The following is a 25,716-nucleotide window of genomic DNA, read 5'->3' as shown; positions in this document are numbered from 1 at the left end:
GCATATGGATCAACAGTGGGATCTGTCCATCCTGGTGACGGATAGATATACTCTGGGCCCTCTCGGTGGAATGTCGTCTAATGTCTTGCAAGCATATGAATAAGTTCATAAGAGACCACATACCACGGTACGAGTAAAGAGTACTTGTCAGGAGACGAGGTTGAACAAGGTATAGAGTGATACCGATGATCAAACCTCGGACAAGTAAAATATCGCGTGACAAAGGGAATTGGTATCGTATGTGAATGGTTCATTCGATCACTAAGTCATCGTTGAATATGTGGGAGCCATTATGGATCTCCAGATCCCGCTATTGGTTATTGGTCGGAGAGAGTTCTCAACCATATCCACATAGTTCGCGAACCGTAGGGTGACACACTTAAGGTTTGATGTTGTAATAGTAGAACTTGAATATGGAATGGAGTTCGAAGTATTGTTCGAAGTCTCGGATGGGATCCCGGACATTACGAGGAGTTCCGGAATGGTCCGGAGAACAAGATTCATATATAGGAAGTCATTTTATAAGTTTGAAAATGATCCGGTGAATTTATGGAAGGTTCTAGAAAAGTCCGGAAGAATTCACTTTGGATGGCGGAGTCCCGGTGGGACTCCACCACCCATGGCCGGCCAACCCTAGAGGGGGGAGTCCAAGGTGGACTCCACCAAGGGGGCCGGCCACCTCCCCTCATGGAAGGGTGGGAATCCCACTTGAGGTGGGAGTCCCACCTTGGGTAGGTTTCCCTACACATGGAAGGTTTTGGGTTGGGGTCTTATTCGAAGACTTGTAGTCCAACACTTGGGGGTTCCACCTATATAATGAGGAGCAAGGGGAGGGGGCCGGCCACACCAAAGCCATTGTGGCCGCACCCCTCATAGTGGCCGGCCACCTCCCTCTCTCCCAAACCCTAGCCGCCCCCCTCTCCTCCACCTCTCCCGCAACGCTTAGCGAAGCTCCGCCGGAGTTCTCCATCGCCACCGCCACCACGCCGTCATGCTGCCGGATTCAAGGAGGAGCTACTACTTCCGCTACCCGCTGGAACGGGGAGAAGGATGCCATCTTCATCAACACCGAACGTGTGACCGAGTACGGAGGTGCTGCCCGATTGTGGCACCATCAAGATCTTCTACGCGCTTTTGCAAGCGGCAAGTGATCGTCTACCGCAACAACAAGAGCCTCATCTTGTAGGCTTTGGAAATCTTCAAGGGTGAGCCTCGTTCATCCCCTCGTTGCTACCGTCTTCTAGATTGCATCTTGGCTTGGATTGCGTTCTCGTGGTAGGAAATTTTTTGTTTTCTATGCAACGAATCCCTACACTATTTTCACATAACATAGACGAAATCGCCAGAAGCCATCCAGAACAACGCCGCCATCGCGAAACTCCGTCTCGGGACCAGAAACTCCGTTCTGGCACTCCGCCGGGACGGGGAATTGGAGGAGATCATCGCCATCATCACCACCGACGCCTCTCCATCGACCAGCCATGTTTCCCCCATCCATGTGTGAGTAATTCCCCCGCTGTAGGCTGAAGGGGATGGTAGGGATTGGATGAGATTGGTCATGTAATAGCATAAGACTGTTAGGGCATAGTGCCTAGTGTCCGTAATTGGTACTTTTATGATATTGTTGCAACTTGTTATGCTTAATGCTTGTCACTAGGGCCCGAGTGCCATGATCTCAGATCTGAACATGTTATTGTTTCATGATGATATTCATTGTTTTATGATCTTACCTGCAAGTTGTATACACATATTGCTGTCCGGAACCCGAGGCCCAAAGTGACAGAAATTGGGACAACCGGAGGGGAAGGCGGTGATGTGAGGATCACATGTGTTCACGGAGTGTTAATGCTTTACTTCGGTGCTCTATTAAAAGGAGTACCTTAATTTCCAGTAGATTCCCTAGAGGCCCTGCTGCCACCGGCTGGTAGGACAAAAGACGTTGTGCAAGTTTCTCATTACGAGCACGTACGACTAAATATGGAACACATGCCTATGGATTGTTTAGTACTTGGATACCGTTTTATTACTATCTGCAAATGCCCTGCCTTGATTGTTACATGATTTCTCTCATCCATGCAGCGCCCGTTCATCCATCCCTGTGCCTACAGTATTTTAATCCTGCTGTTTACTATAATCACTACTACTGTCTTTGTTACACTGCTGCTGATATTTCACTACTGCTACTGCTATAAAACTGTTGCTACTGATAAACTCTTGCGAGCAAGTCTGTTTCCAGGTGCAGCTGAATTGATAACTCCGCTGTTAAGGCTTACAACTATTCTTTGGCTCCCCTTGTGTCGAATCAATAAATTGGGTTTTACTTCCTGCGAAGACTGTTGCGATCCCCTATACTTGTGGGTCATCAGGTACTAACACACCACAATTTCATAGAGACATCCAACTCAAATCATAATTCGGTGAACAAGTATTCTGTGAAATATGGCCTAAGAGACCCACACGGTGCACACACTCCACCTTTACACACGTGGGACAAGGAGTCTCCGAAGATCACATTAGTAAAATCCACTTGAATAGCATAACGACATCTAGATACAAAGCTCATGATCACATAAAGATCACACCATGGGAGAGAGATAAACCACATAGATATCGGTAGAGCCCTCAGCCCCGGGGAGAACTACTCCCTCCTCATCATGGGAGTCAGCAACGGCGATGGAGATGGTGGTGGAGTCGATGGAGATGGCTCCGGTGGCAATTCCCTAACCCGGCAGGGTGCCGGAACAGACTTCTGTCCCCCGGATCTTGTCTGCGATGGCGACGGAGCTACGGAACTTTTCGTGGATGGAGGCTTTTATATTTAGGGTTTTTTGCATCAGGAGCTTTATATAGGCAGAAGGGCGAGGTCGGTGGAGGCCTGGTAGCCCCACACCTACCCTAGGTGCGGGCCAGGTCTAGACCATGCCTATGGGTGGTTTGGTCGCCCTGCTGCGCCTCTTCGACCCCCCCTCCTTCGGACTTCGTCTTCGTTACGGTAAAATAGGCACTTTAGCTTTTGTTTCGTCCCATTCCGAGAATATTTCCTGTAAAACTTTTCTGAAATACAAAAAACAACAGAAAATAGGGAACTGACACTGTGGCATCTTGTCAATAAGTTAGTTCCGGAAAAAGCATAAAAGTGCCACGAAGTGTAAACAAAACATATAGCAATTGGTGTAAAACAAGTATGAATCATCAAAAATTATAGATACATTTGAGACGTATCATATATCAACAGAATGAGAATCACGCGCTGACTTACAATGTGCCCCCTTTGGTAAACTTACTGCTCTAGTCTGCTTAGGCATTTTAGATTTGTTTCAGCTTGAAGGCATCTATACATTAAATAGTGTTTATATATATTAAAATATTTTATATATATTTCAAATTAGGAAATACTTTTGTACACCCACGCATGGTTTTGGTTGTTTCCGTCACCGTCCATTTATTCCCCGAGATTCGTGCCCACCATGGTAGATGGAAAGATTCCTTTCTCTCTCATCTTTTTATCCGAATCTCAAAGCACAATGAATGATGGCGGAAACATCCACACCCATGCGTGGGTGTACAAAATCCACTCTCAAAGGACAATGCACTGTGTTTGGTTCTAGAGGGAGCGGCGCGAAGCTCCATTCTGTGTTGCCAGCAGATGACATTCTGGTCCATGGTGTATCAGAAACGGAGAGTTTCTTGAAGGCCGGACTGGAGGACTAGAAGCGGAGGATCGAGTCGTGGTGTTGTTGAGGGATTTGCTTGGTATTCTCGGTCTCATAACAATAGTATGAAAGTGGAGGCAGCAACACATGTGAAGTTCAGAGTCTTACCTTTCAGGCTGAAAATCCAAGGTCTGGCCTTAATTGGTTGTGTCTGGCAATGGTCTTGTTGAAGGCATTGTTTTTTTTTAGAGCGCGGACTATCTCCAGGGCGAAAACCTAAGATCTTTTGATCGGACGACGACGACAGTTGTGCACTGTTCCCTTCTTGGAGACATCGCTTATGGAGAGCCTGGATTTCAGGTGTTGTCTTCGTGGTGGTTGTACTGTTGTTGCTAGGATTGGGGTACCGTAGTGAGACTTCTTTTTCTTAGTTTTATTTTTATTTTTTTTGGTTGTGTGTATCCGTACTACCATTAGGGTACTGCATTATTCCAGAGGCTAGGTGTAATTGGTATCTATCGATATTAGTATATTCCCTTCGAAAAAAGTTCAAAGAGAAATGTAGCCGTACGTTTTTCCCCTTGTAAAGGCTTCTTTGATTAAGGATTCTTATATTTTCTCCATCTATAAAAGATATCTTAACTTTGTTAAAATTTAGATGTATCTAGACCCGTATTAATATCTATATACATCCAAATTTGTCCAAAGTTACGATATCTTTTTATAAATGGAGGGAGTATAATTTTTTTTATCGTGCATGTTTGATTTGTAAGATTGAATTCATTGATACTTTTAAGGAATTCTTTGTATTCTCCAATCTGTGTTAAGTGTCGTTGATTTAGTGCTTATATTAAATCAGTGACACTTAATATGTACTACATCTTGTAGAAAATCTAATGTCACCTCAAACCTCATTGTAAGAATCCTTTGTGTTTTCTTTTGATGAAACCAAACAAATTTATGTGCATACGCAAGAATTAATAGCATAAAATCACCATTTTTCAGGGTAAATCTTTAGTTTGGTACCACTTCATATGTTGGGAGCAGAAAATTACCACATTCATGCTTAGAGCGAGCTTAGTGTTTTTCGAGAAGACTGGAGAAAAATGTGGTGGTGTTTTGCTACCAAAACATAAAGTTGTAGCAGAGTTGAAATTTAGCCCAAAAATAGTGGTTTTATGCTATTAACTGCATATGTAATTCTACAAAAATAAAATAAGCACGCCATTGTAATCCTATATTTTTCTTATATCAGTACAGTGGCCACGCCACGTCTATCTTGATGTTGACGGGGGAGCGCTTCAGCTTCGGTCGCGAGGACCTAGCCTCACTATCTTTCTTCGTCTTCTTCCATAGCCAGCCCATGGTCCTCTCGAGAGGGGCCCTGTTGGTTCTCTAGAGACAGGGGTTGAAAGTGGCAATGGTGCAGATTGGTGTGGAGGTGTGCAAGTGCCCCGTTTTACCTTTAAGGGGACATGGATGCGGTCGCCATCAATGGCAGGGCAGCACCCCAAGTGTGTCAACCATTGATGGCGACGCGGGAGACCAGCATTGCATGCTAGTACTAGCATGCGTGCGGAAGGCGAGGCAAGACCATTGATGGTGGTGCAAAAGGGGCTAGCGCGTAGAAGGCGAAGCGACCGTTAGGTCGCTGCCATGCGGACCCAAGCCCGAATCGGGAGGACACGTAGATGGACGCGCAGACACATTTGAAGCCCAAATTTAGGCTTGGAATGGTTTTCCCGCGGACGCCTCGATCCGTTTGTGTCGGACTATTGGACAATGTTTTACATATCGTCCTATCCACGAGGACAAAAACAGACAATGGCAGACCATTTTGCAGAAGCGGCGACGCGCGTCGACGCAGTCTAGAGGTTGAAAATGAAGGCATTTCAAAAAAATTGTTGTAATTTTTATTTTTGTGGGATGTTTTATACTGTTCGATGTTTCTCTTAGTGCCAGATGACTGAGTTCTATTCGCAAAAACAGCAAAGGAACGCAATCTACTACCACATGCCGTGATCGAGCTCAATTATTGTTGATCCTAGAAAAGTTAACAACTAGATTAACCAGCAGCAAGCGGAGGAGAGAACGAGAAACTAGGAAGGGATGATGATCACCATGTCCCGTGCCTGTGGCAGGGAATGTCGGCGCTAGGCCGCTAGCTGCCTTTGCTCTTCTGTCTGGCAGGCTGGTGATGATGGTGCCGATCTAGCCTGCAGGATTAGATGCTTTACCCAATTTCTACGACTTTTATGTCCCCTTCACTACTTTTTTTTATACCACGTGTACTCTTCGGTGCAGCTTCCTCCCCCACATTCTACTCAACTCCAAGTCTCCAACGATCCCATCTCGGTCGCTCTAGTTTATTCGTCTCACCAGCTCACATGCCACGCGAAATTATATTCATGTAAGCAGCCGCGCAAGGGACAACTGGATTAGGTAAAGGTTCGGCTTTCGCGGTGGAGACCCTCGAAAACGACTGGGTTAATCCACAAAAGTTTGGAGAGATGAAGTGCTCTGGCTGGAGTTTGAGCAGGGCTCTTTTGTTACCTGGGTGAAATGGACGTGATCATGTGAATGCTCGTCCTCGTTCGGCTTGGGTGGAGCAATGAATTGTACAAGGGAGAAGAAATGGCCACTAATGGATTCCTTCCTTCCCGTTCAAGCTAGATGGTTGTGCTAATTAGGAACCAAGTGTTTGTTTTATTAAAAAAAACATTGTTTGTCATTTGGCTTCTTTTGCATCAACCTATGTATTGTCAACGGAAGAGCATCGCATAAAATTTACATGGGCATAAAGTTATGCTCAAATCGTCTTAGGCAGTCCTCTGGTCGGAGTGGAAGAATGATGGAGACTCTCAAACGAGAAAAAGTACCCCTTCAAAATAACTGGCCAAGGAGCCGTATGAAATAAAAATCTCATAGTAAGGATGATTTATCCCTCAACTCTTCCATTATTAACCCACAAAGATAAACAATTACGCCGTAAGCAAAGTTGTCACCTTTGAATTTGAAATCACTTCTTCTATTGGCCATAATTTGTAACAACATTATGCGGTATTAGTAAGAGGAGGAAGGGTTGTTGATTAACTCGGGATGAGATTTCACAGTATTCAAGGAATCCTAGATGTTTTTCCCCCTCCCTTCCAAAAAAAAGCCACCACAACACACCTCCTTCCCATCCCACATGGCCATATATATTGACTTTGCTTGGGTTGACAAGGCATTTGACAATTACTTGCCAGCATCTCCTCTCTCTTTTAGGGAACCTTTGGTTCAATGGGACTTCATAGATTCAGGGAGGATTCTACTCCATAGTAATTTTTTTCTATATAGTTTGTTTGGTTTGTATGACTGGTAACAATATAATTTTGTTACTTCGCATGCAACCTCGTAGAAAGAAAACCCGTCAAGTCCAAACTTATGGATTTTTTTTGGGTTTGTTTTGATGATTAGTACTATTATGCACCCTGACAAATCCTATGTTTTTCATGTAGTGCAACCAATCAACACTCACAATTGAAGAAAAAATTGAGATTTGGAGGTTAGATAGCCTTTAAACGATTCAGTAGAAGAATTTTTGAGTGTGTTCGGTGAAAGAGCGGGTGCTAGTACTCTAATTCTGGATCTCGCGGGTAGGGAGGTATCAATACCTCCCAACCACCCGGGCTATGCCTTGGTTCACTCAACACTCATAATTTATTCATATGTTTTTATTTCTTGTAGGATGCAACAAGCCATGACATGTAATTTATGTATTTCCCTATTCCTAAATTTCATTCAACTCACGGATCCCAAATTACCAAGATGTGTGGAGGATATATCTGCAACCTCACCATATTATTAAGAGCACCTCCAGTCGCGTCCCTCAAAAAACATCCGGCATGATGATTTGGGGCTCGTTTGGAGACAGCGCCGGACAAAAAGAGACTAAAAATATGTACTCCCTCCGGTTCATATTAATTGACTCTAATATGGATGTATCTAGACACATTTTAGTTTTAGATACATTCATATTGAAGTCAATTAATATGAATCGGAGGGAGTACAAAAAAGAGGCCCTTTCCAGCCGCGTCCCTCAAACAGCATCCGGATGCATGCATTTTAATAGAGGGGACCATCCCATGTGGGAAAATTAGGTGACGGAAAGTGTGGGGAAAGAGAATGACATGTGGGGAGTAGGAGCAGCATGCATGATCCGGACGCTGTTTTTTGTGTCCGGCGTCCCCGGTAGAGACTCTGTGTATAGAGTCTCTACCGGAGACGCCGGACATAAAATGAGGCGCTATTTAGCTTTGGGAAACGCGCTGGAACGCATTTTTCTCTATTTTTGTCTGCTGTTCCCCAAACGTCAGGGGGACGCGACTGGAGATGGTCTAAAGCTACCCTATAATGGAGCAGGAGTAGCGCAAGACGTGACCGTACTCATGAACGTACTGAGACGGCGAAACGTGGAGCACCGGTGTGCAAAAAGGGCAATCCGACCATTGGTGAGGCGAGAAAAAAAGGAAATCTGAGACAAGCAAGTCCTACTCAGCATCCACGATATTGCACCCCCAATTATTATCCCACTCTCTTTCGACTAGCGGCTACGGTGGACCACCAATAAAAATACGTAAACTTTTCGCACAAAAACGAGCACCTATATGCCTTGTGTGGAATAAAAAAACAGCCGGTAGCACTGACCATCTAGCTAATCTAACCTCCTTCCACTTCTGCATTCGTTGTCCCACGTGCGTCACCGGTCACTCATCCTAATCATACCACTTAATTAAGTTAGGACACCCTGCCAATGCAGGTAATACACGTACACTTGGAATAATATAATGGCCTGTTTCTACCCAGAGTACTGTGAGTCCACAAAAATAACTTAATCCTCTACTCTTATGTTTATCCTTCCTTTTGTGGTTTCCTTCCATGCAACCAAGGGTCGGCAAATGCTTTGTTTCATCTGCCAAACCTTGAAAGCGAATAAGGACATGTCTTCCACATTAAATTCTTTTCTTTTCAAACAATACCACTCAAACATAGATCGAACCATATTTCAATAGTTCATCGTATAGCCTACAAAATTTTATGAGGCATAGCATAAATTCTCTGCAAAGATTATCTTCGCTGAATATAGTGACATATTGGTGAAGTTATTTTGCATAGGGGCGGGGAAGTGAAAAGGCACAACAAGTTATGGTTAGGGGTGTAGATGGATAGGAAATCGATTTCATTTCCGTATCCGTTTATAGAATCAATGTCCAGTTTAAAAGAATCTAACAAATAAGGATATTTGATTTTAAACATGATGTCAAATACAGTATAGGATATGACATGCATATAGCACCTTGATATCTGTATCCAAAAATTATTTAGAAGTATTCGATGATCTGATTTACGTCGGAAACATTCAAGCTAATAGAGCATATTTTGTAGTTAGTGAGTTGCCAAGTTCGTCAGTTAAACAACAACTCACTTATATAGTCACTCTATCGAATATGGAGTTAAAACTTGTTCCGATACTCGGCTATTGAAGCATACGTCGATGTTATCCTGTTTCTTGTGTTTGGGTTATTGCATCCACATGACCCTATTTTTTCATGTGGTTATGTCGTATTTGTTCACTCTATTGTATTACATTATTTATTTTATGAGTGTTTTATTAAACTCATTTTATTAGTTATTTTTTATTGTATGGTTTACAAACCTACTTATGCCGGCAGATATCTGATTAATTTTGTTTTTGCCCCAAGTCCGCTATGTGTTCGTTGTGAATCCGTTGTTTCATATATATGTATTTGAATCTGCAACCGGTCATTATCTGATCCTCTCTGAATCCGTCAATAAAATATGACATGGGATATGATAACAACCAAAGCCAATCCAATTACATCCCTAGTTTTGGTTGCGGAAATGAAACTTTCTCTTCTTACATGTACACCAAACAAGCAAGTTTATAAGGGTTATACACTATGGACTCCTTTGATTCAAAGGAATTGTGTAGAATTTTTTAAGGATTGCGTTATTTGAATTTGTCTAAAAAGTTTGTTTGATTTGCAGAGCTAGAATCCTTTAGAATTCATACAGAGGAGTCTTTTGCACTCTATTTTGGAAAAAAATCCCTCCACTCCAATATCTTTCTACTTTTTTCCCGTGCAATTAAACACTCATGTATACAAAATCTTGTAGTTTTCTAACAATGTGAAATTGTAAAAGGCATAACATTTCAATCCTACATTATTTTATCAATGGAGAATATGACCGGTGCCAACGCTACATGACATTATCAACTAAAGTGAAAGCATAACAATCCCAATAATGTAGTAAAGAGAAACCACATAAGAAAAAGTATAACTAGGATGTTTATGCAGTAAAGCCTAAAATGATGTCAAAGTTATTTGTAAGATTCTTATATTTCTCTTTAAAATTCAAAAATGATACTATTTTCTCTTTTTCATTGGCTCCATGCTGAATGGGTGCATAATAACGTCAGTAAAAAACTAATCGTCTTTATTTCTTCTCCACTTTTTCTAGGAACCAAAGATGTCTTTAATTGTTGACTGAAACAAAACTTTGGTCCTAGTGGTAGCATCTTCTTCCTCTAGAAAATCCTAAAAGAACTAAAATGCCACAAATGTGTATTCCCATTCCTCTCCACCGACGGGAGAAGACGAATTTAAAAAGAGGACGGTGCAAAGAAAAAGGAGGGGCAAACCAATCAGGCACTTAAACAATGGAACGGTTAGCGGGGGAGCTCAGCTTAATGCGCTCTTAACTATCAAGCTGAGCCTGTACGCTAATCCGTTCTGTCTGTGGCTGTAGCTGCGCTGTGCGGCAGCCGCAGCGGGGCGTCTCCCCTTTGTTTTTAATCTCCGGTATCGCGTCCCTGTCCGGCCACCGGGTGGTGGTTCGCGTCCGGGTTGGCCGAGCTTCGAAAGGGACCTCCCCTCCTCCTCTTCCTCCTCCTCTTCTTCCTCGTCGCCAAGAACCCAGAGCCCGCACATCCCCCCTCTTCCTTCTCCTGTCCTCCCCCGTGCAGAAAAGGCGCACCTTTTCCAGATTTTTCCTGCGGTCCTGCGGAGGCGGCCCTGCAACTCCTTGGTTAGTAGTGCTCGATTCCCTGGTTGCTAGTTTTGTATGGGTCTACAGTTCTCGATTGCGGCGTTGCGCGTGGTAGCTTTTGGGCGATTCTTTCTGGCCATGGCGGCGCAGGGCTCGAGCTCTGATTAAAGTCTTTGTTTTCCTGGGGCGCCGTGAAGGCGGATGATTGTCTATTCGCTTGGCTTGTTTGGTCCCTTTGCCCGGGCTCAGTTTGAAATCCCGTGTTGCTGTTATTTGACTCCTGCTCAGTCAGTCGGATCCCTGGTTTTGCGGCTGCTCAACTGGATCCGACCTCTTGGGGATTTTCTTGTAGGAGCAGGTGGACTCTTCTTGCCTTTCTACGCTGAATTGAATTGTCCATTGCGTTGAGCTGAAGTTTGAAAATTCTTGTCCCCTTCTTTGTCGGCTGCTTTTCCGGCGAATCCGGACGAAGTTCCTGCCTTGTACTTAGTCAGTTCAGGGAACCCATCCGCGCTCCTCTGATCCATCTCATTCCCGCTGCTGTCGGTTTACGTTGACCAAGATCGGCGTAGGCTTGGTTCCACCGTCGGTAATCTATCATAGTCGTCACGGACTCTCAACTAGTCTTTTGCAATCACGTTAGCTCTACTTTGATCCTCTTGGTGTTCTTGCTGCGATTCCACTCTGTGGCCTGTGGGTGAGTGGTGTCTTGCTCTGTTATTCGGTGAATTATGTGAATCCACTTCCGTATCATGTTCATGTTCCTCTTTGCCGTTGTTTGCGTCAGAGATTTTGGTAGTGTTTGTTCGCCTGCATCGCCCTCTTCTGTTGGCAGCTCATCTGAAAACATTTTGTTTTGGTGAAGTTGTTCTTGGATCGTTGCTGTGAACATCTTGTTTAACTCTGTTAATAATATGCAGTACTTGTTTTGATGTCGATTCGAGCTTACGCTTGCAGTGGACTTTTTATAAATGATTCTTAGTTAGGTGATAGTGTCTTGTCCCTCCACCCTTGTTTGCTTTGCTGAAATGAAGCTGTCCCGGTGTATCTGTCATCCAACTATTATATGTTTGATTGTTAGTTCAGTCTGTTGGAAAACAACCTCTTACACCATGTTTGTTTCTTTGCTGCACAATCAGACCAGCTAGGATACACACTCTGAACTGAGGACAATGGCGGGCGGTGGCACTCAGCAGAGCCTCAGGAAGTACCTTGGAGCCCTCAAGGACACGACGACTGTGAGCTTGGCGAAAGTAAACAGTGATTATAAGGTTGGAGTTTATTTTATTTATGATTCATATGTATAGTATTTGAAACTTTCCATGTTTGGACCTCTAGTGTTATTACACTTCACTCATTGCTGGCTTAATGTTTCTCCCGAAAACAGGAACTGGACATTGCAATTGTGAAAGCCACGAACCATAGTGAGCGTCCATCAAGGGAGAAATACATAAGAGGTAATGCATATCCTGTCTCTTAGATGAAAGCCAAGCTGTACATCCTTTGTGAATTTTTTTAGCATGCATTCAAATCCCACTGAATATATGTCAGAACAAAATATTTTTCAACGACATGCACTGCTCTGCTATAAATTCACTTATTTTGGAATGCGTACTTTTGTTTGTAGAAACATGGTATCATATTGCCGACATGCTAATTTTTACTTGGACTATTAGTAATTATATTTTCTAACCTCCATCAATCACATGAATATTGGTTTGCAGAAATTTTCCTTTCCATTTCTGCTGCAAGGCCACGGGCAGATGTAGCTTATTGCATTCATGCCCTTGCCAGGCGTCTTTCGAAGACACGAAATTGGGCGGTATGGACTTATTTCTGCCATTTGATATACTCAAATATGATGTTGTCACCTTTGTTTTCTTCTCACTATGTGCTGTTAGAATGTAGTAGTTGTGTTTCGTTATTGGGAACCTGTTTTACCTCAAGTATTATGTGTAATCTTTTTAAACCTTTTGTATCTATAATATTCATGAAACTATGATAAAATGTATATGTTTACCCTTTCTAAAACTTGAAATGTCTTAACTTCAAGTTTTGTACACCACTCTAGTTGCCTTTTTTATAATAGTATTGTCGGGATTGGATGGATGGTTTGGCTTGGCATGCTGGATTTTGTTCCAAACTTGGAGGCATATCTGATTTTTTTCCTGTTAAAATAACTTATCTCCTCCGTTATGGCGCTTAATTATGAATATTCGAAGAACTACATATGTGTTTAAACTTCAGCAAATTCAAATTTGGGTTTTTATAATTTTCTCAAAAATCTATATTTCAATGGTGAACGTTTTCCGTTTGTTAATAACGGTTTTCATGGTTGATGATGTGATGCAGCAAAGAACTTATGGACATTATTTGCTTGATTATTTATTCTTTAGGTTGCACTGAAGACATTAATTGTCATACACCGTGCCCTTCGAGAAGTTGATCCCACATTTCGTGAAGAGCTAATTAATTATGGAAGATCTAGATCACATATGCTAAATATGGCCTACTTTAAGGATGATTCTAGTTCAGGAGGTACTATTTCTAGTTTCATACTAGTACTACCGTTGTACTTCCATTGGAGATTATGATTTGAGAATGTTTCATGATTGTTTGCTCTCTGCTGGTCCATTCAGCTTGGGATTATTCTGCATGGGTACGCACTTATGCTTTATATTTAGAAGAGAGACTTGAATGTTTCCGCGTGCTGAAGTATGATGTGGAGTCAGACCCTCCGGTATGTAACCCGATGCTAGTTTTCCCTTCAATAACTGAAGTAATAATATAAACAATTTAGTTTTAGTCATCTTACCTGTATTTGTGAGACTTTCTTGAATTTTTTCATTTTATATTTTCCTTCAGTTAATATAATAATATGGAGCATGTTACATTTGTTTGGATGGTTACTACATAGCATTTTCAATGCATAATATAATTCCCTCTGAACTTACAACTATCTTTTTATACTATTTGAAATATATGCCAATACATAAAATGAATGTGTTACAACAGTCAATTCACATTTTGTTTTTATGGACAATTCTGATATTCCCAGAGGACTAGGGATCTTGATACTGTTGGTGTGCTTGATCATCTGCCACCACTGCAGCAGCTTCTTTTCCGACTCCTTGCTTGCCAGGTAATGAGGATTTTGCCCACCATGATGTCTTCAGTTTCACCAACTCCTATTTTTATGTAATGTTGAAGTGTTAAATGCGAAGTACTCCAATTTTGCAGCCACAAGGGGCATCCTCTTATAATGTTATAATCCAACATGCGCTTTCAATGGTAAGTAGCATGCTTATTTCCTCTCTTTCTTTTTTTAGATGTCATGCTTGTTTCATTTTTATCATTGTATATTACTATATGAACGGTTTCGGCATCACTTGACTTTGTTTTATGCATCACTGGAAGGTTGCTTTGGAGAGTGTTAAGATCTACACCGCCATTAGTGATGGAACAATCAATCTTGTTGACAAGGTGAAATTCCTGTCCTTGCCACTTGCGATAAGTTTACAATAAAACTGCTAAATCACTAGCTATTTTATTATTGTCCAATTTACACCATATTCACTGTTGCAGTTCTTTGAGATGCAAAGAAATGACGCTGTTAGGGCACTTGATATATACAAAAGAGCAACTAACCAGGTACATCTCCTATTCCGTTCTGGTGCCCACCCACTCTTAAATTGTTTGTTGGATTGTTTTTCCATTGCTTATCACAACATAACTCAAAATCTTGGCCAGTATAAAGTGTGCTGGAAATATATTAGCACTTCGGCAAGACAGACTAGGGTTATTTATAGATTCTTGTGATCTTGCCCATAGATAGACTATTTTTTCTTCGGTGCTTGATTTGATGAAAACAGTCTGACTAATATTGAGGCAGCCACCTCAGTCCATTTAAGCAATCTCTTCTCCATGTGATATTTCTCTTCAATGAGAGTTAGCTGTATGCATCTCAAGCATGTTTTTTTCCCACTTCAACATCATCAGCTCTAGTGATGCTGGGCCATTTTCAAATTGAAATTCTGAATCACTGATTTCATCTTTGTGAACTATGTTGACTAAGTATGTAACCTAACTGATATCATTGGGTGCTCATATACTTTTCTTTTTCATTTGTGTTACCCAGTCTGAGAGATTATCGGAATTTTATGAAGTGTGTAAAACAATTCATGTAGGACGTGGTGAGAAGTTTTTGAAAATTGAACAGGTTCGTTAAATATTTGATTTTCAATTCTCTGGTATTTGTTTTCTACATTAGCAAGCTGCTGACAATATTCTAATGGTAACGTATGCAGCCTCCGTTGTCATTTTTGCAAACTATGGAAGAATATGTGGCAGATGCTCCTGCAATGAAAGATAAGGTCTGGAAACTGTTAAAACCTGAACTTTGTTATTGGTCTGTTTGGACACCAAGTAAGATATGTTTTATGAGGATATCAGAGTATATTCACTATCAAGAAGATAATAAATTTAGTTTAGAACGAGTTCTAACAAAAGAACTAGCATTGGTTGCTACTGTTGTTATTTGGGATTTCTTTTTAATTATGTTACTCTCTCCAGTTAGCTTTGTGGTAAGCGGGTGTGTTAGTCCTGATCTGAATATATAAGAAGTTGTAGCTTAAATTCATGCACTGCATGCCAAATGAGCTTTAAACTAGAAGAACAAATATGTTGATCCTAATAATTGATTAGCATGATCAGATCTGTGCACAATTGCATAAAATTGGAATTTCTCATCTAATGCAAATTGGTAGTAATTACTTAGTATGGAGTCTTTTAGGATGCCCTTCAACCATTTCAATCATTGATTCGCGCGATTTTCCTTCCTTATGAGTCCCTTGTTGAGTTCTCTCTAATCACATTTGATCTGTTTTTAGGCCATACTGGCTATAGAGTACAACAAAGAGCCAGAGGAGGAAGTGAAGCCAACTTCACCTCCTCCTGTTTCAGAACCCGAAGTGGAACAAGAGCCGGAGCCAGAACCAGAACCAGTAACAGAGGAAGCACCTGCATCTCAACCAGCTGACTTGCTGGTAACATTCCGTGCTACTGACAAAGAGGTCACTAGCCATGTATGATCCTGCTAATACTTCCTTTCCTTGTTAGGGTCTGAATGAGACACACCCTTCTGTAGCTGAAATTGATGAGAAGAACGCTCTAGCGCTGGCAATTATTCCAATAGGTAAATATCCCTTTGGTGAACAAAAAACTGGTGCTTCTTTCACTGCTTGACTTTGGTCCAAGTGAAATGCACGCCACTTACTGTCTGCTCATCACTGCAGATGACGTGCCCAAAGCCGCTCCCTCTTTTGAAAATGGAGTCACGGGCTGGGAACTGGCCCTTGTCACTGCACCCAGTTCAAATGAAACTGCTGCCGCTTCAGGCAAAAAATTGGTACGATACATTTTTTCTGTATGTGCAACAACACTCTGTCTTGCTGAACAATCCTTGACCATGCTGAACTTGGCTTCTTTGCAGGCTGGTGGACTAGACTTGCTCACCCTTGACAGCCTATACGATGATGCGAACCGACGAGCGAGCCAGCCCGCGAGCTATAACCCCTGGGAGACCCCCGGTGCCGCCCTGATGATGCAGCAGCCAGCACCAATGCAGGATCCATTCTACGGCTCGAACGGGTACGCGGCGCCCCATGCTGTGCAGATGGCCACCATGGCCCAGCAGCAGCAGGCCTTCATGCTCCAGCAGCAGATGATGATGGCCAGCCACCACCCTCAGGTCCACCAGCAGCAGCAATTCCAGGCAGCCCCTGCGAACCCGTTCGGAGCCAACCCGTTCGCACCTGCCGGTGCTCACCACCCTTATGGTGGTGCCAGCACCGGAATGATGCCCCTCCACGCAGGCACAGGCAATACCTACACCGGGCTAATCTAGGCAGGAAGTACAGTGGTTCGCAGATGGAAACTTATTCTACCCATGTTCTTTTCACGCTCTTTTTTTCTTGGCTGCCGCTGTGACGGCATGTTGTAGCACAGGTAGGAGAAGGGAGTGACACAGCTGTTGATCGGGAGTGAGGGGTGTAGCTGTTCATTGAATCGGTCCGAGTTGGCACTTGTGTATTTTGTATATGGCGTTTTTCGTATGTGCAGGTGAGTGGGGATATATATACGTCTGGAGATTGGATTATTCATGGACAGTTGGTGCGATGAACAATAATGTGACAATTCTTTGTAGTGTAAAGGAAGATCTGTGATGTTTTTGTGCAACATACAAGTTACCCTGTGTTGGTCCGTGAACGGTTTTTCTTTTCTGGATCAAATGCATGAACGAATATGTTGTTAAGTTTGTGGGTTGCGTAGTCCAAAATCATCTCCTTGTTCAGCGGTAACGCTGTCAGGGTTTGTAGTTTGAGTCGTGGCCTGGCTTCCATTGAATTTTTCTTTTTGCAAGCAGATTAGAGTTTTCGTTCTTGTGACTTGTAACAGTTCTCGGTATTCACTGCAAACCGCAAGTGTCTTTTTAAACTCATGACTGAACTATTTTATAGTGTTTTCATAGAAGATCAGTTGATATATTTTTATTTTGAACATGAAGATCAGTTGATATATATATTATTAATGATGGTATATGATCGTCTTACAATAGAAAAATCAAGTAAAAAAATATATGCTAATAATAATAAAATATACGAAACAGAAAAAAAATAAGGTAACACTACGAAATATCTTATACTACACATCCCTAATTGATCTCTATTTGCGTTGATTTGCGTGTGACAACGGATACGTAAGGAAGCTCGACGGATCCCATGAATAGTCTTCCACCTTTCCTCTCCACTATCTCGGTTGGCCTGACGCTCTTGGGTCCTCGCATTTCCTCAATGATTTGTCCTTGACCACTTACCCTCAAAGCTAGCAAGTGGCTATCGACCCTGAAGGGATCTTCGTTCTTCTCACGGTGTAGCGCCACCCAATATCCTCCTCTCTTGTCGGGCCTCACATTATCGGGATAGCCCGGAAGATTAGCGAATAGCTCCATTGTGCCAATCTTGGAGCCCTTGATCCAATACCTTAGTAGCTTGCATGGTCCAGTCGATGAGATGATGAGATGTGTCCTATCGGCGCTCATGGCAAGGCCATTGGGGTAAGTGATGCCGGACTGGAGCACGACAACCTTTCCTGTTCGTGGGTCGTACCTCATCAGCCGTCCAGTCGAGTCTCCGGTTCGCGTGACCATCTCATGTTGCGACCTTTGGTAGGTCATGGAGCTGTCGGTGAAATAGACCTCACCGGTGACTTGGTCAACGTCCACCCCGTTGGTGAATCGGAGAGGCACGCCATCAACCTCGGTGACCAACACCATCGCCTCGCCACCACCTGGCGCAACCCGCATGAGCCCCTTGTAGGCGTCGGCCACATACAGGTAGCCGGAGTTGAGGTGGAAGCGCAGGCCGAGCGGGCGGCCACACTGGCTCTCGGTGGCAGTCTCCGGGCGAAGGGCGGACGCCGTGCACGCTTCGCTGCTGTAGCCAGGGCTGTACGAGTAGGTCGTCCATCCGAGAGCGTCCCCGTTCCACCTGAGCACGCGGCCGTCGGAGACGCCGCTGTAGGGGCCCTGGCCTTTGTTGTCAAAGGCGACGCTCTCCGGGCCGCGCAGGAGTCCTGGTGGCAGCGGCAGGTGGCGCGTCCGCCTGGCGTCGATGCTTGGAACGGCGGCCGCGGCGGCGGTGGTAGGAAAGATGAGCAGGAGCAGGAGGGCGACGGAGATCATCGCGACGGCGGCGAGACCCCTAGTGCCGATGGCCATGTTGATTCCCGTCGGTAGCTAGCTGCTCGAGGTTTCGTGTTTCGCTGGCTGGAGAAGTTGTTTTCGATGCTGGTATGTGGTTTGTGGTGCTGGCTCGATTGATTTGCTTGGTTCGTTTGGTGGAGACAAGAGGGCGGGTACTTCTGCTTATATAGCAGTGGAGGATCCCGACTTCCGGCATGAGTCGGCCGTCCTCTACGAGATGTAGAAAACTGATGAGAGTCTGGTCCGTACTCTTGTCTTTGAATAACTCTGAGTTCTTGTCATAGTACGATTCTTTGTGCTGGACGGAGTGCTTGTTACGATCTGGTCGCTCTCCTTAATTTCCAGTTCATCAATTGGGCAGTTCATAGGCAATCCAACAGCGCCCTGCTGCCTAGGAGCAAGTAGCCAGCTGTATGCTACTCCAGCTTAACTTTTGTTGTGAAAATCTACAGGGACGGAGGTGGCTGGACATCATAGATTCATAGTTAAACATTTTTCACGATCATTTGCACCGGATTCAGGCACGCCCAACATGGGCGACGATATGACATCAAGTTATGGACTTACTCTTTGCTACATACATGTTTAGATGAATAGTATTTGTGTGGATAAATAGGATTTGATAGCAATTTGTATGTAGTGTTATGATGAGACATTTATGTCACACATGAATGTTGGCTCTAGTTATTCGCAAGAATATTCGTCTATACATCTTGATAGTGGTACGTACATATAGAGTGGATGCAGATGGTGAGGGTTTGGTCACTGCCAAAGAAGATGTTTTGCTTTGCCAAACGTGGTGCAAGGTGGGTATGGATCTGTCTACCGTCACAGATCAAACAAAAGATACATACTAGGCAAGAATTATAGACTTATACAATAGAATTTGCACAAGGGGATGCAGATGGTGATGGGGAGTTATCAACACCGATTGTTCAAAGTTGTCGGGGGTGTTGGCACAACTTGACAAAATAAACACAAGTGGCACCAATGAGAAAGATAGGGTAAGTTTCATATGCACTAAATTGTTACTTTCATCATGTTTATTTGTGCTATTTGCACTAATAACTATTTTTACTTATGTAGAACAAGATTGCTCAGAATTTATTCATGGGAGATCCTAAGCCGAACAAGAAGGGCAAGATGGTTGAAGGGAAGAAATTTGTTTTGTACCATTGTTGGAGTAAACTAAAGAATGAAGAAAAGTGGAGGAATCATGATGGATTTGAAGTCCCAATCAAGTTAAGAAAAGCAATCAAGGAAACAATAGATGGTGTCACTGGCCTTGAAGATTCATCATCAAGTGAAGAAGCTCCTAACTCGATTGCAAAAACAACAAGGGGAAGACCAATTGAAAAGAAACAAGCTAAACTAGCAAGGAACAAGTCCAAAGATGAAGATTTTAACAAAGTTATAGCAGCTATGGTGCAAGAGAGAAATGATGCGGCAGAGGAGAGGAAGTTGAGTAGAGAGAAAGATGTCGAGGCTGAAAGGAGGAGGGTGTCGGCCGCTGACGAGAGAAGGTTGGCACTAGAGGAGAAGAGGGCCGAGACTGAGGTGCCTCATTGAGAATGAGATCGAAGAACTTCTTTTTGATGGACACATACAACCTTGATGACAGACAAAAGGAGTACATCAACCTCATGCATGATCAAATCTTGGCGCAGAAAAGGTTGAGTACCATGAGAGCCATGGGATGCTATGAAGTCATGGGTGGAATGAGTTCTATGGGTGGCATGGGAGGCTATGGAGGAATAAGTATCATGGGAGGCATGAGTACCATGGGAAGCATGGGAGGAATGCGTTCCAAGGGAGAGATGAGTTCCATGGGAGGGATGAGTTCAATTGGATGAATGGAAGGCATGTGAGGGAATGTAGGAATGGATGCCATGGGAGCTCCAATGTCATCCATGCCTACTCCGGGTGGATTCATGTCAATGGTTTCTACAATGTCATTCATGCCTACTCCCAATGGTAGCTTCACATCATCCCCTCCAATTCATTCTACTCCCAATGGTGCACACACAACCGAAGTTCAAAATGAAGATGAAAAATAAGATGGAGGTGCAAAAGAAGATGGTGATGATGAATGAACTATGTTTCCTTTAGTTGGTGGTCTTGAATTATGTCTTGCTCTTGAACCATGTCTCCCATATATTTCATTTTTTTGTGTTCACGTGGTTGCATATTGTATTTGATCAAGTGCCAAAATCCTGCCCCACGCGCGTGGTGAAGCGCTTGATAGCGAAGCGCTAAATTTTCCAGCATCTGGTGAAGCGACTCGCTAACGTGCGCGCTAAAACTGGAAAAGCAACGATGGATGATTGTTTTTCCGCGCGGTGCGCCAAGTGTGTCTGTTGAAGATGCTCTAAGGCCATCTCTAATGGGCGACCCAAATGGGCGCGCCCGCGAGCCCGTTTGCGTCCGTTTGGGTGGGCGTCCGAAATTTTGGGTCGCGATGTGCACCCGACGCAGCGGCCACCTCATTTGGCCAACGCGGCCAATATCGGCCATTTGGTCACATAGATTTATAAATAACATCTAAAAATATAGATTAATATCAAATAAAATGTACCATGACATCCCCTTCTACCTCTTCTCGAATCAAGATCTCGTGACCTCGTTCATAGCGGTCAAGTCGGCGGTCATGATCATGTGGTCCCCGGATTGGCGTTTTAGCTCAACTTCTTCCTCCTTCAGATCCACCTTTTTGGCCTTTACCGCTGCAATGAGATCCAATTCTTTCTCTTTGAGCTCCACTTCCCTAGCCCTTGTCTTGGCATTGGCCTCTTCAATCTCAAGCTTCCTGTTTTAGACATCGTATTTGTTCTTCATGTCCTCTTCCTTCTCCCGGCGCTTCCTCTCATCCCTCTTGTCCGTGGACACCTCTTTTTCAGCATACAATACTTTCAAGGTGCCGAACAAATGCATGGCCGAAGCATAACGCTTCATGTTGGCCTTGGTTGCCTTGTGGCCTCGTGGACGGCTTGCACGAGAAGCGGAGCTACCGCAAGGCTGGCCACCATCAAGGTCAATGACAGTGGTATCTTTGGCAGTCTTGCTGCCAATCAAGCTCGCCATGTACCCCTTGTACCCCTCGTTGAACTTGGGGGTTCCCGGGAGTTCCTTCCAATAATGAGAGAAGGCAAAGGTCCTTCCTTCATTCACCGTTTTGAAGTAATCCAAAGCTTGCCACACCTAGAGCAAAGCGAGACAACAATGACAAACGTATGTGCAAACAACGAAAGAACAAGTTGAGGTTGAGAACTATACCAAGTCCTTCATGCCGATGCCGCTAACGGGAACCCACCTCACATGATCATACGCCGCCTGGAACTTATTTGCGGTGACCCAGCATACCACTGCATGTTGTAGTATACAAGTCGTTGATATGATCTTTGTGAAGGGACTTCTTCACAAATTGCCATATCCCTCAGAGTGGTACAACAGAAATATTGCAGGTCATAACACTCCATATATTATTACAAACATTGTCTTAACAAGTTGGTATTCTCACAGGTCCTATGAGAACACCCTAAGATACTACTTAAGTACGATTACAACTTATAACATATATAAAAGAGAGCTCAACAACTTATTTAGGTAAGTTCTACGTTGCTCGGCTCTATGATGCTAGGGTATATCACTACTCCTCCACCTCCGTGTCATCGCTTACGTAGACTATCCCATAGTCTACTCCTTCAACTCCACCGGTAAGATCAGGTTCCTCGTAGACCAGCTCGTAGCTTCCTTCTGGTGCTCCATCGTTGATGGCCTCCACTTCCGGATCACAGTCTAGCAAGGGTGTCGAAAGAAAGTGAGTACAGAGGTACTCAGCAAGTTCTAAAAGAGTAAAAAATGTTTGATGCACTAGCTACGACCATTGATCAGGAAATCGCAGGTCAATGCATGTTTTGAAATCATTTCTTCAAAAGGTTGCTTTTATTATGAAAACTATGCCCGTCAGTCTTCACAGGTTGACCAGAACTTCGTGGAGTTCCTTTCCTGCCGCGTTCGCAGTTCCCTTCCCGGAACAAGGAGTGATAGCCACAATTTGATACACTCTGCAGAGGTGCGTTACTTTTCCCACAAGAGATCCCACCCTTTTTGCCATCCGCAGGGACTTGCCCCCGTTCACACTTCCTTTGGTGTGAGGCCAGGTATAAATATCCAAGCCCACACCGCCTTCTTCGCGACTGCAAACCCACCCTTTTGTCCGACCGTACACCCCCAGTAGACTTCTTCCGATAATACGGCTTTACTCACGGTGTACTCCGGACAATCCATCATAGACCGTAGAGCTAACATCACTAATGGATGGGGATTTAAAAGGCTATCCCAACCTACGACAGTGCCTCCAACACCCCGCAGCTCTACCAGTCCGTCAGCGTGCAGAAGGGAAAAGATACGGCTGGCTTCCCTAGAGCCATTATAGATCTCATGGTTAACGCGGTTCGTACGGCGCTAGAATCACTGTACGGTATTGGTGGTTAATCCTAGGTTAATATAACCCATGCAATGGAACCTCCACCATATCAACACATACCATGGTTCCATTGCCAGCCACATAGTCATATTCATAGTTGGAAAGTAACATTTTATTTGCGATGCAGGAATGATAAGTATATAGCTTTGCATTAAAGTAGTAGAAAATACTCAAGTTGACATGAGCAAGGGTGAACTTGCCTGTGGACTGCGAGATAGTGCAGTTAAACGCAGTTGATGGAACCTGGACCTCGGGTTCTGTAAGAAGCATCATTGTCCGGTAAGGACAATGTTATAAAATCCAAATAATGCAATCATGAATGTATTATTTTATGTTGAACCCCTTTACCCCAATGAGTTATTGCAAATTTAGGGTTGAGTTAAGATTTATGCCTTTGGCAGTAACTTGCAATTGATTTAATGTGTAAACCACTTTAATTCACATAAAGTAAAATAATTCAAAGTAAAACTACTTTACTTGGTGATTCATTATTCATTCCAAAAATGAGTTGAAATAATAGAGCTGCATCTATATTTTTGGAATAAAAAGGGAATAGAGTATTTTTCTTTGAAAAATACCTTTCTCAATAGAAATGACTTGGAATAATATAATTTCATTTTGAAATGTTTGAAAATAAGTATTTGAACTTATTTGAGATTTTTCCTTGATTTTTAAATACAAGGAAATAATAGTTTGAAATTCCAATTTATTATTTTAAATTCATCAAATTCATAAATGTGAATTTGTTTCTTAAATTCTGTCTTATATTTTATTCTGGTTAAGAATTATTTTTCATTCACCAATCCAATTTTTAATGGATTTTTAGAGTTGTATTTCATTTACTTAAAATTGGTGAAATTCTGGCCTTTTTCTAAATTGTGAAAAGTCCAAAATACCCCCCGGCCCCTATTGGGCCAGCCCATTAACCTAAGCCCATGGGACAACCCACTAAGGCATGCCCCATAGCGGTTCGGTGGCGCCGAAGCGGCCCACCTCGCTCACTCACGCGTCTCTCTCACTCGCTCGCCCTAACCCTAATCTCTCGCGACTCCCGTGGCGATGGCGTCGCCGCCATGGCCGCCGCCGTGCTCCGGCCATCTCCTGGCCTCCCTACCTTCGCCACCTACCTGATCTGAACCGCCGCGAGACGATCTGTCGATCTGTCCGCGTGGTTTCTCCGATTACCTCCTCTCCTGGCGAATCGCCTCCTCTCTGGATCCACTGGAGAATCGCCTCGGGCGATTTGGTGGTCTCCGGCGAACTCCCGTCCTCGCCGTCGACATGCGAGCCCCCTGAGACCGACCTGGTGCGGTGCTGCTTGCAGTACCAGTGCCATCGTCTCCGTGTCGTGCTGCTGTGGTGGTGTTCGTGCTCGTCGGCGTAACGCCGGCGCCTACCCTGGGTCTTGCAGCTGCTATGGCCGCGCGAGCACTGCCTCGCCATGCCATAGCCTCTGCCACCAGGCGCACACTAATACGAAAAGGCCTAGCCGTAAGATGGGTGTTAGTGGCGCACCAGGAGGGCAGTGCGCCACTACTACTTAGCAGTGGCGCACCGGAAAGTGGTGGGCCACTATAAAAAATGTAGTAGTGGCGCACCTCTTCTGTGGTGCGCCACCACTAAGTTTGACCATGGGTTTGACCCAGCCTTATACATAGTAATGGCGCACCATGTAGAGGTGCGCCACAGCTATTTTATGTAGCAGTGGCGCACCTCTACATGGTGCGCCATTGCTATGTAAAGGGGATGATGGACATGTTTGGGCATCACTTAGTAGTGGTGCACCATGCTTGGTGTGCCACTGCTAACTGGTGCCCAAACATTTCCACACCCCCCCCCCCCGTGGATCGCCTTTTCGGGTTTGGAAAAAATAAAAGAAATAGATAGAAATTTCAAAAAATAAAATCCTTCGAGATGCCCATGTAATATGTGATCTAGTTTTAGTGAAACTTTGAAAATTTGAATTTCGATGTATTATGCAAAATGGCGTCATGTTTCGGTAAAACGAGATTTCTGGTTGCATACGACCTCCGATGAAAAACTTTTTTATATCAAAATCGATCTACTCGAAATTTCCTATTCGAATTCAACTGCCTACGGCCGTTTGGACAAAAAATGGATTCGTCAATTGGAAAACAGAAACATGACTTTTTCAGGTTTTAGATTTTGATGAATTTTTTTCAAAAAATAGAAAAAAAATAGCGGTGGCGCACCCATGCCTTGGTGCGCCACAGCTAAGCTTCCCGCCCACGAATTTCAAAATGGCCGGGATTCAAAGTGGAAGGAGCCAGCCACTTACCCCCTCCTCCCTCCTCCTCCACACATTCTGCTGCTCTCATTCTCCTCTCCTCCTGCTCTCCTCTCCTCCTCTCCTCTCCTCTCCTCCTCTCTTCACCTCCGGCGACCTCCTCACTATGTCGACCTCCGGTGACCACCTCCGGTGACCTTACTTTCCGGCGAGCTCCTCCGCTATGGTGACCTCCGGTGACCTTACTCTCCGACGATCCTCCGGCGACCCTCCGGCGACCCTCTGGCCTCCATTACCTCTAGCCTTCGTCCTCTTGTTCATCCTCTTCTACATCCTCCATCTCCTCACCTCTCTTCACCTCTCTTCACCTCTCCTACCTCTCTCATCCATCCTCACCAGCGGTTAGGCTAAGAAAAATGAGAATGAACATTGCACAAATAATTCTAGCAACAAAAACGAGAAAAAATAACGAGCCAAAAAAAATTCAAAAAAAATGTTCCAGATCCAGATCCAG

The 25,716-nt window shown here is 43.9% G+C and overlaps 2 protein-coding genes across 2 annotated transcripts; one reads left to right on the top strand and one right to left on the bottom strand.

The window, feature by feature from the left end:
- The first annotated feature begins 10,474 nt into the window (after window positions 1-10,474).
- Window positions 10,475-16,917, top strand: LOC127318007 (putative clathrin assembly protein At5g35200). The gene is made up of 16 exons (XM_051348616.2): window positions 10,475-10,745; window positions 11,846-11,977; window positions 12,094-12,163; window positions 12,431-12,528; window positions 13,103-13,244; window positions 13,346-13,446; window positions 13,765-13,848; window positions 13,947-13,997; window positions 14,124-14,189; window positions 14,292-14,357; window positions 14,845-14,925; window positions 15,014-15,079; window positions 15,596-15,751; window positions 15,825-15,900; window positions 16,001-16,113; window positions 16,198-16,917. The coding sequence occupies exons 2-16, from the start codon at window positions 11,879-11,881 to the stop codon at window positions 16,609-16,611; spliced, it is 1,683 nt and encodes a 560-aa protein (XP_051204576.1). The 5' UTR covers window positions 10,475-10,745; window positions 11,846-11,878; the 3' UTR covers window positions 16,612-16,917.
- Window positions 16,918-17,386: 469 nt separating this feature from the next.
- On the bottom strand, window positions 17,387-18,584 carry LOC127313559 (protein STRICTOSIDINE SYNTHASE-LIKE 10-like). Its single transcript, XM_051344042.2, has one exon. It carries the CDS (start codon window positions 18,481-18,483, stop codon window positions 17,419-17,421), a length of 1,065 nt encoding a protein of 354 aa, XP_051200002.1. The 5' UTR covers window positions 18,484-18,584; the 3' UTR covers window positions 17,387-17,418.
- Between the last annotated feature and the right edge of the window lie 7,132 nt (window positions 18,585-25,716).

Source organism: Lolium perenne, chromosome 7 (genome assembly GCF_019359855.2).
Source record: "Lolium perenne isolate Kyuss_39 chromosome 7, Kyuss_2.0, whole genome shotgun sequence".
NCBI classification, from domain to species: Eukaryota; Viridiplantae; Streptophyta; class Magnoliopsida; order Poales; family Poaceae; genus Lolium; species Lolium perenne.
This window is presented reverse-complemented; position numbering and strand designations above follow the sequence as displayed.

Coding starts and splice junctions, on each gene's coding strand:
- LOC127318007 (XM_051348616.2), top strand. CDS start 11,879: ATGGCGGGCGGTGGCACTCAGCAGAGCCTCAGGAAGTACCTTGGAGCC. Junction 13,245..13,345: donor GGATGATTCTAGTTCAGGAG/GTACTATTTCTA, acceptor TGGTCCATTCAG/CTTGGGATTATTCTGCATGG. Junction 16,114..16,197: donor CCGCTTCAGGCAAAAAATTG/GTACGATACATT, acceptor GCTTCTTTGCAG/GCTGGTGGACTAGACTTGCT.
- LOC127313559 (XM_051344042.2), bottom strand. CDS start 18,483: ATGGCCATCGGCACTAGGGGTCTCGCCGCCGTCGCGATGATCTCCGTC.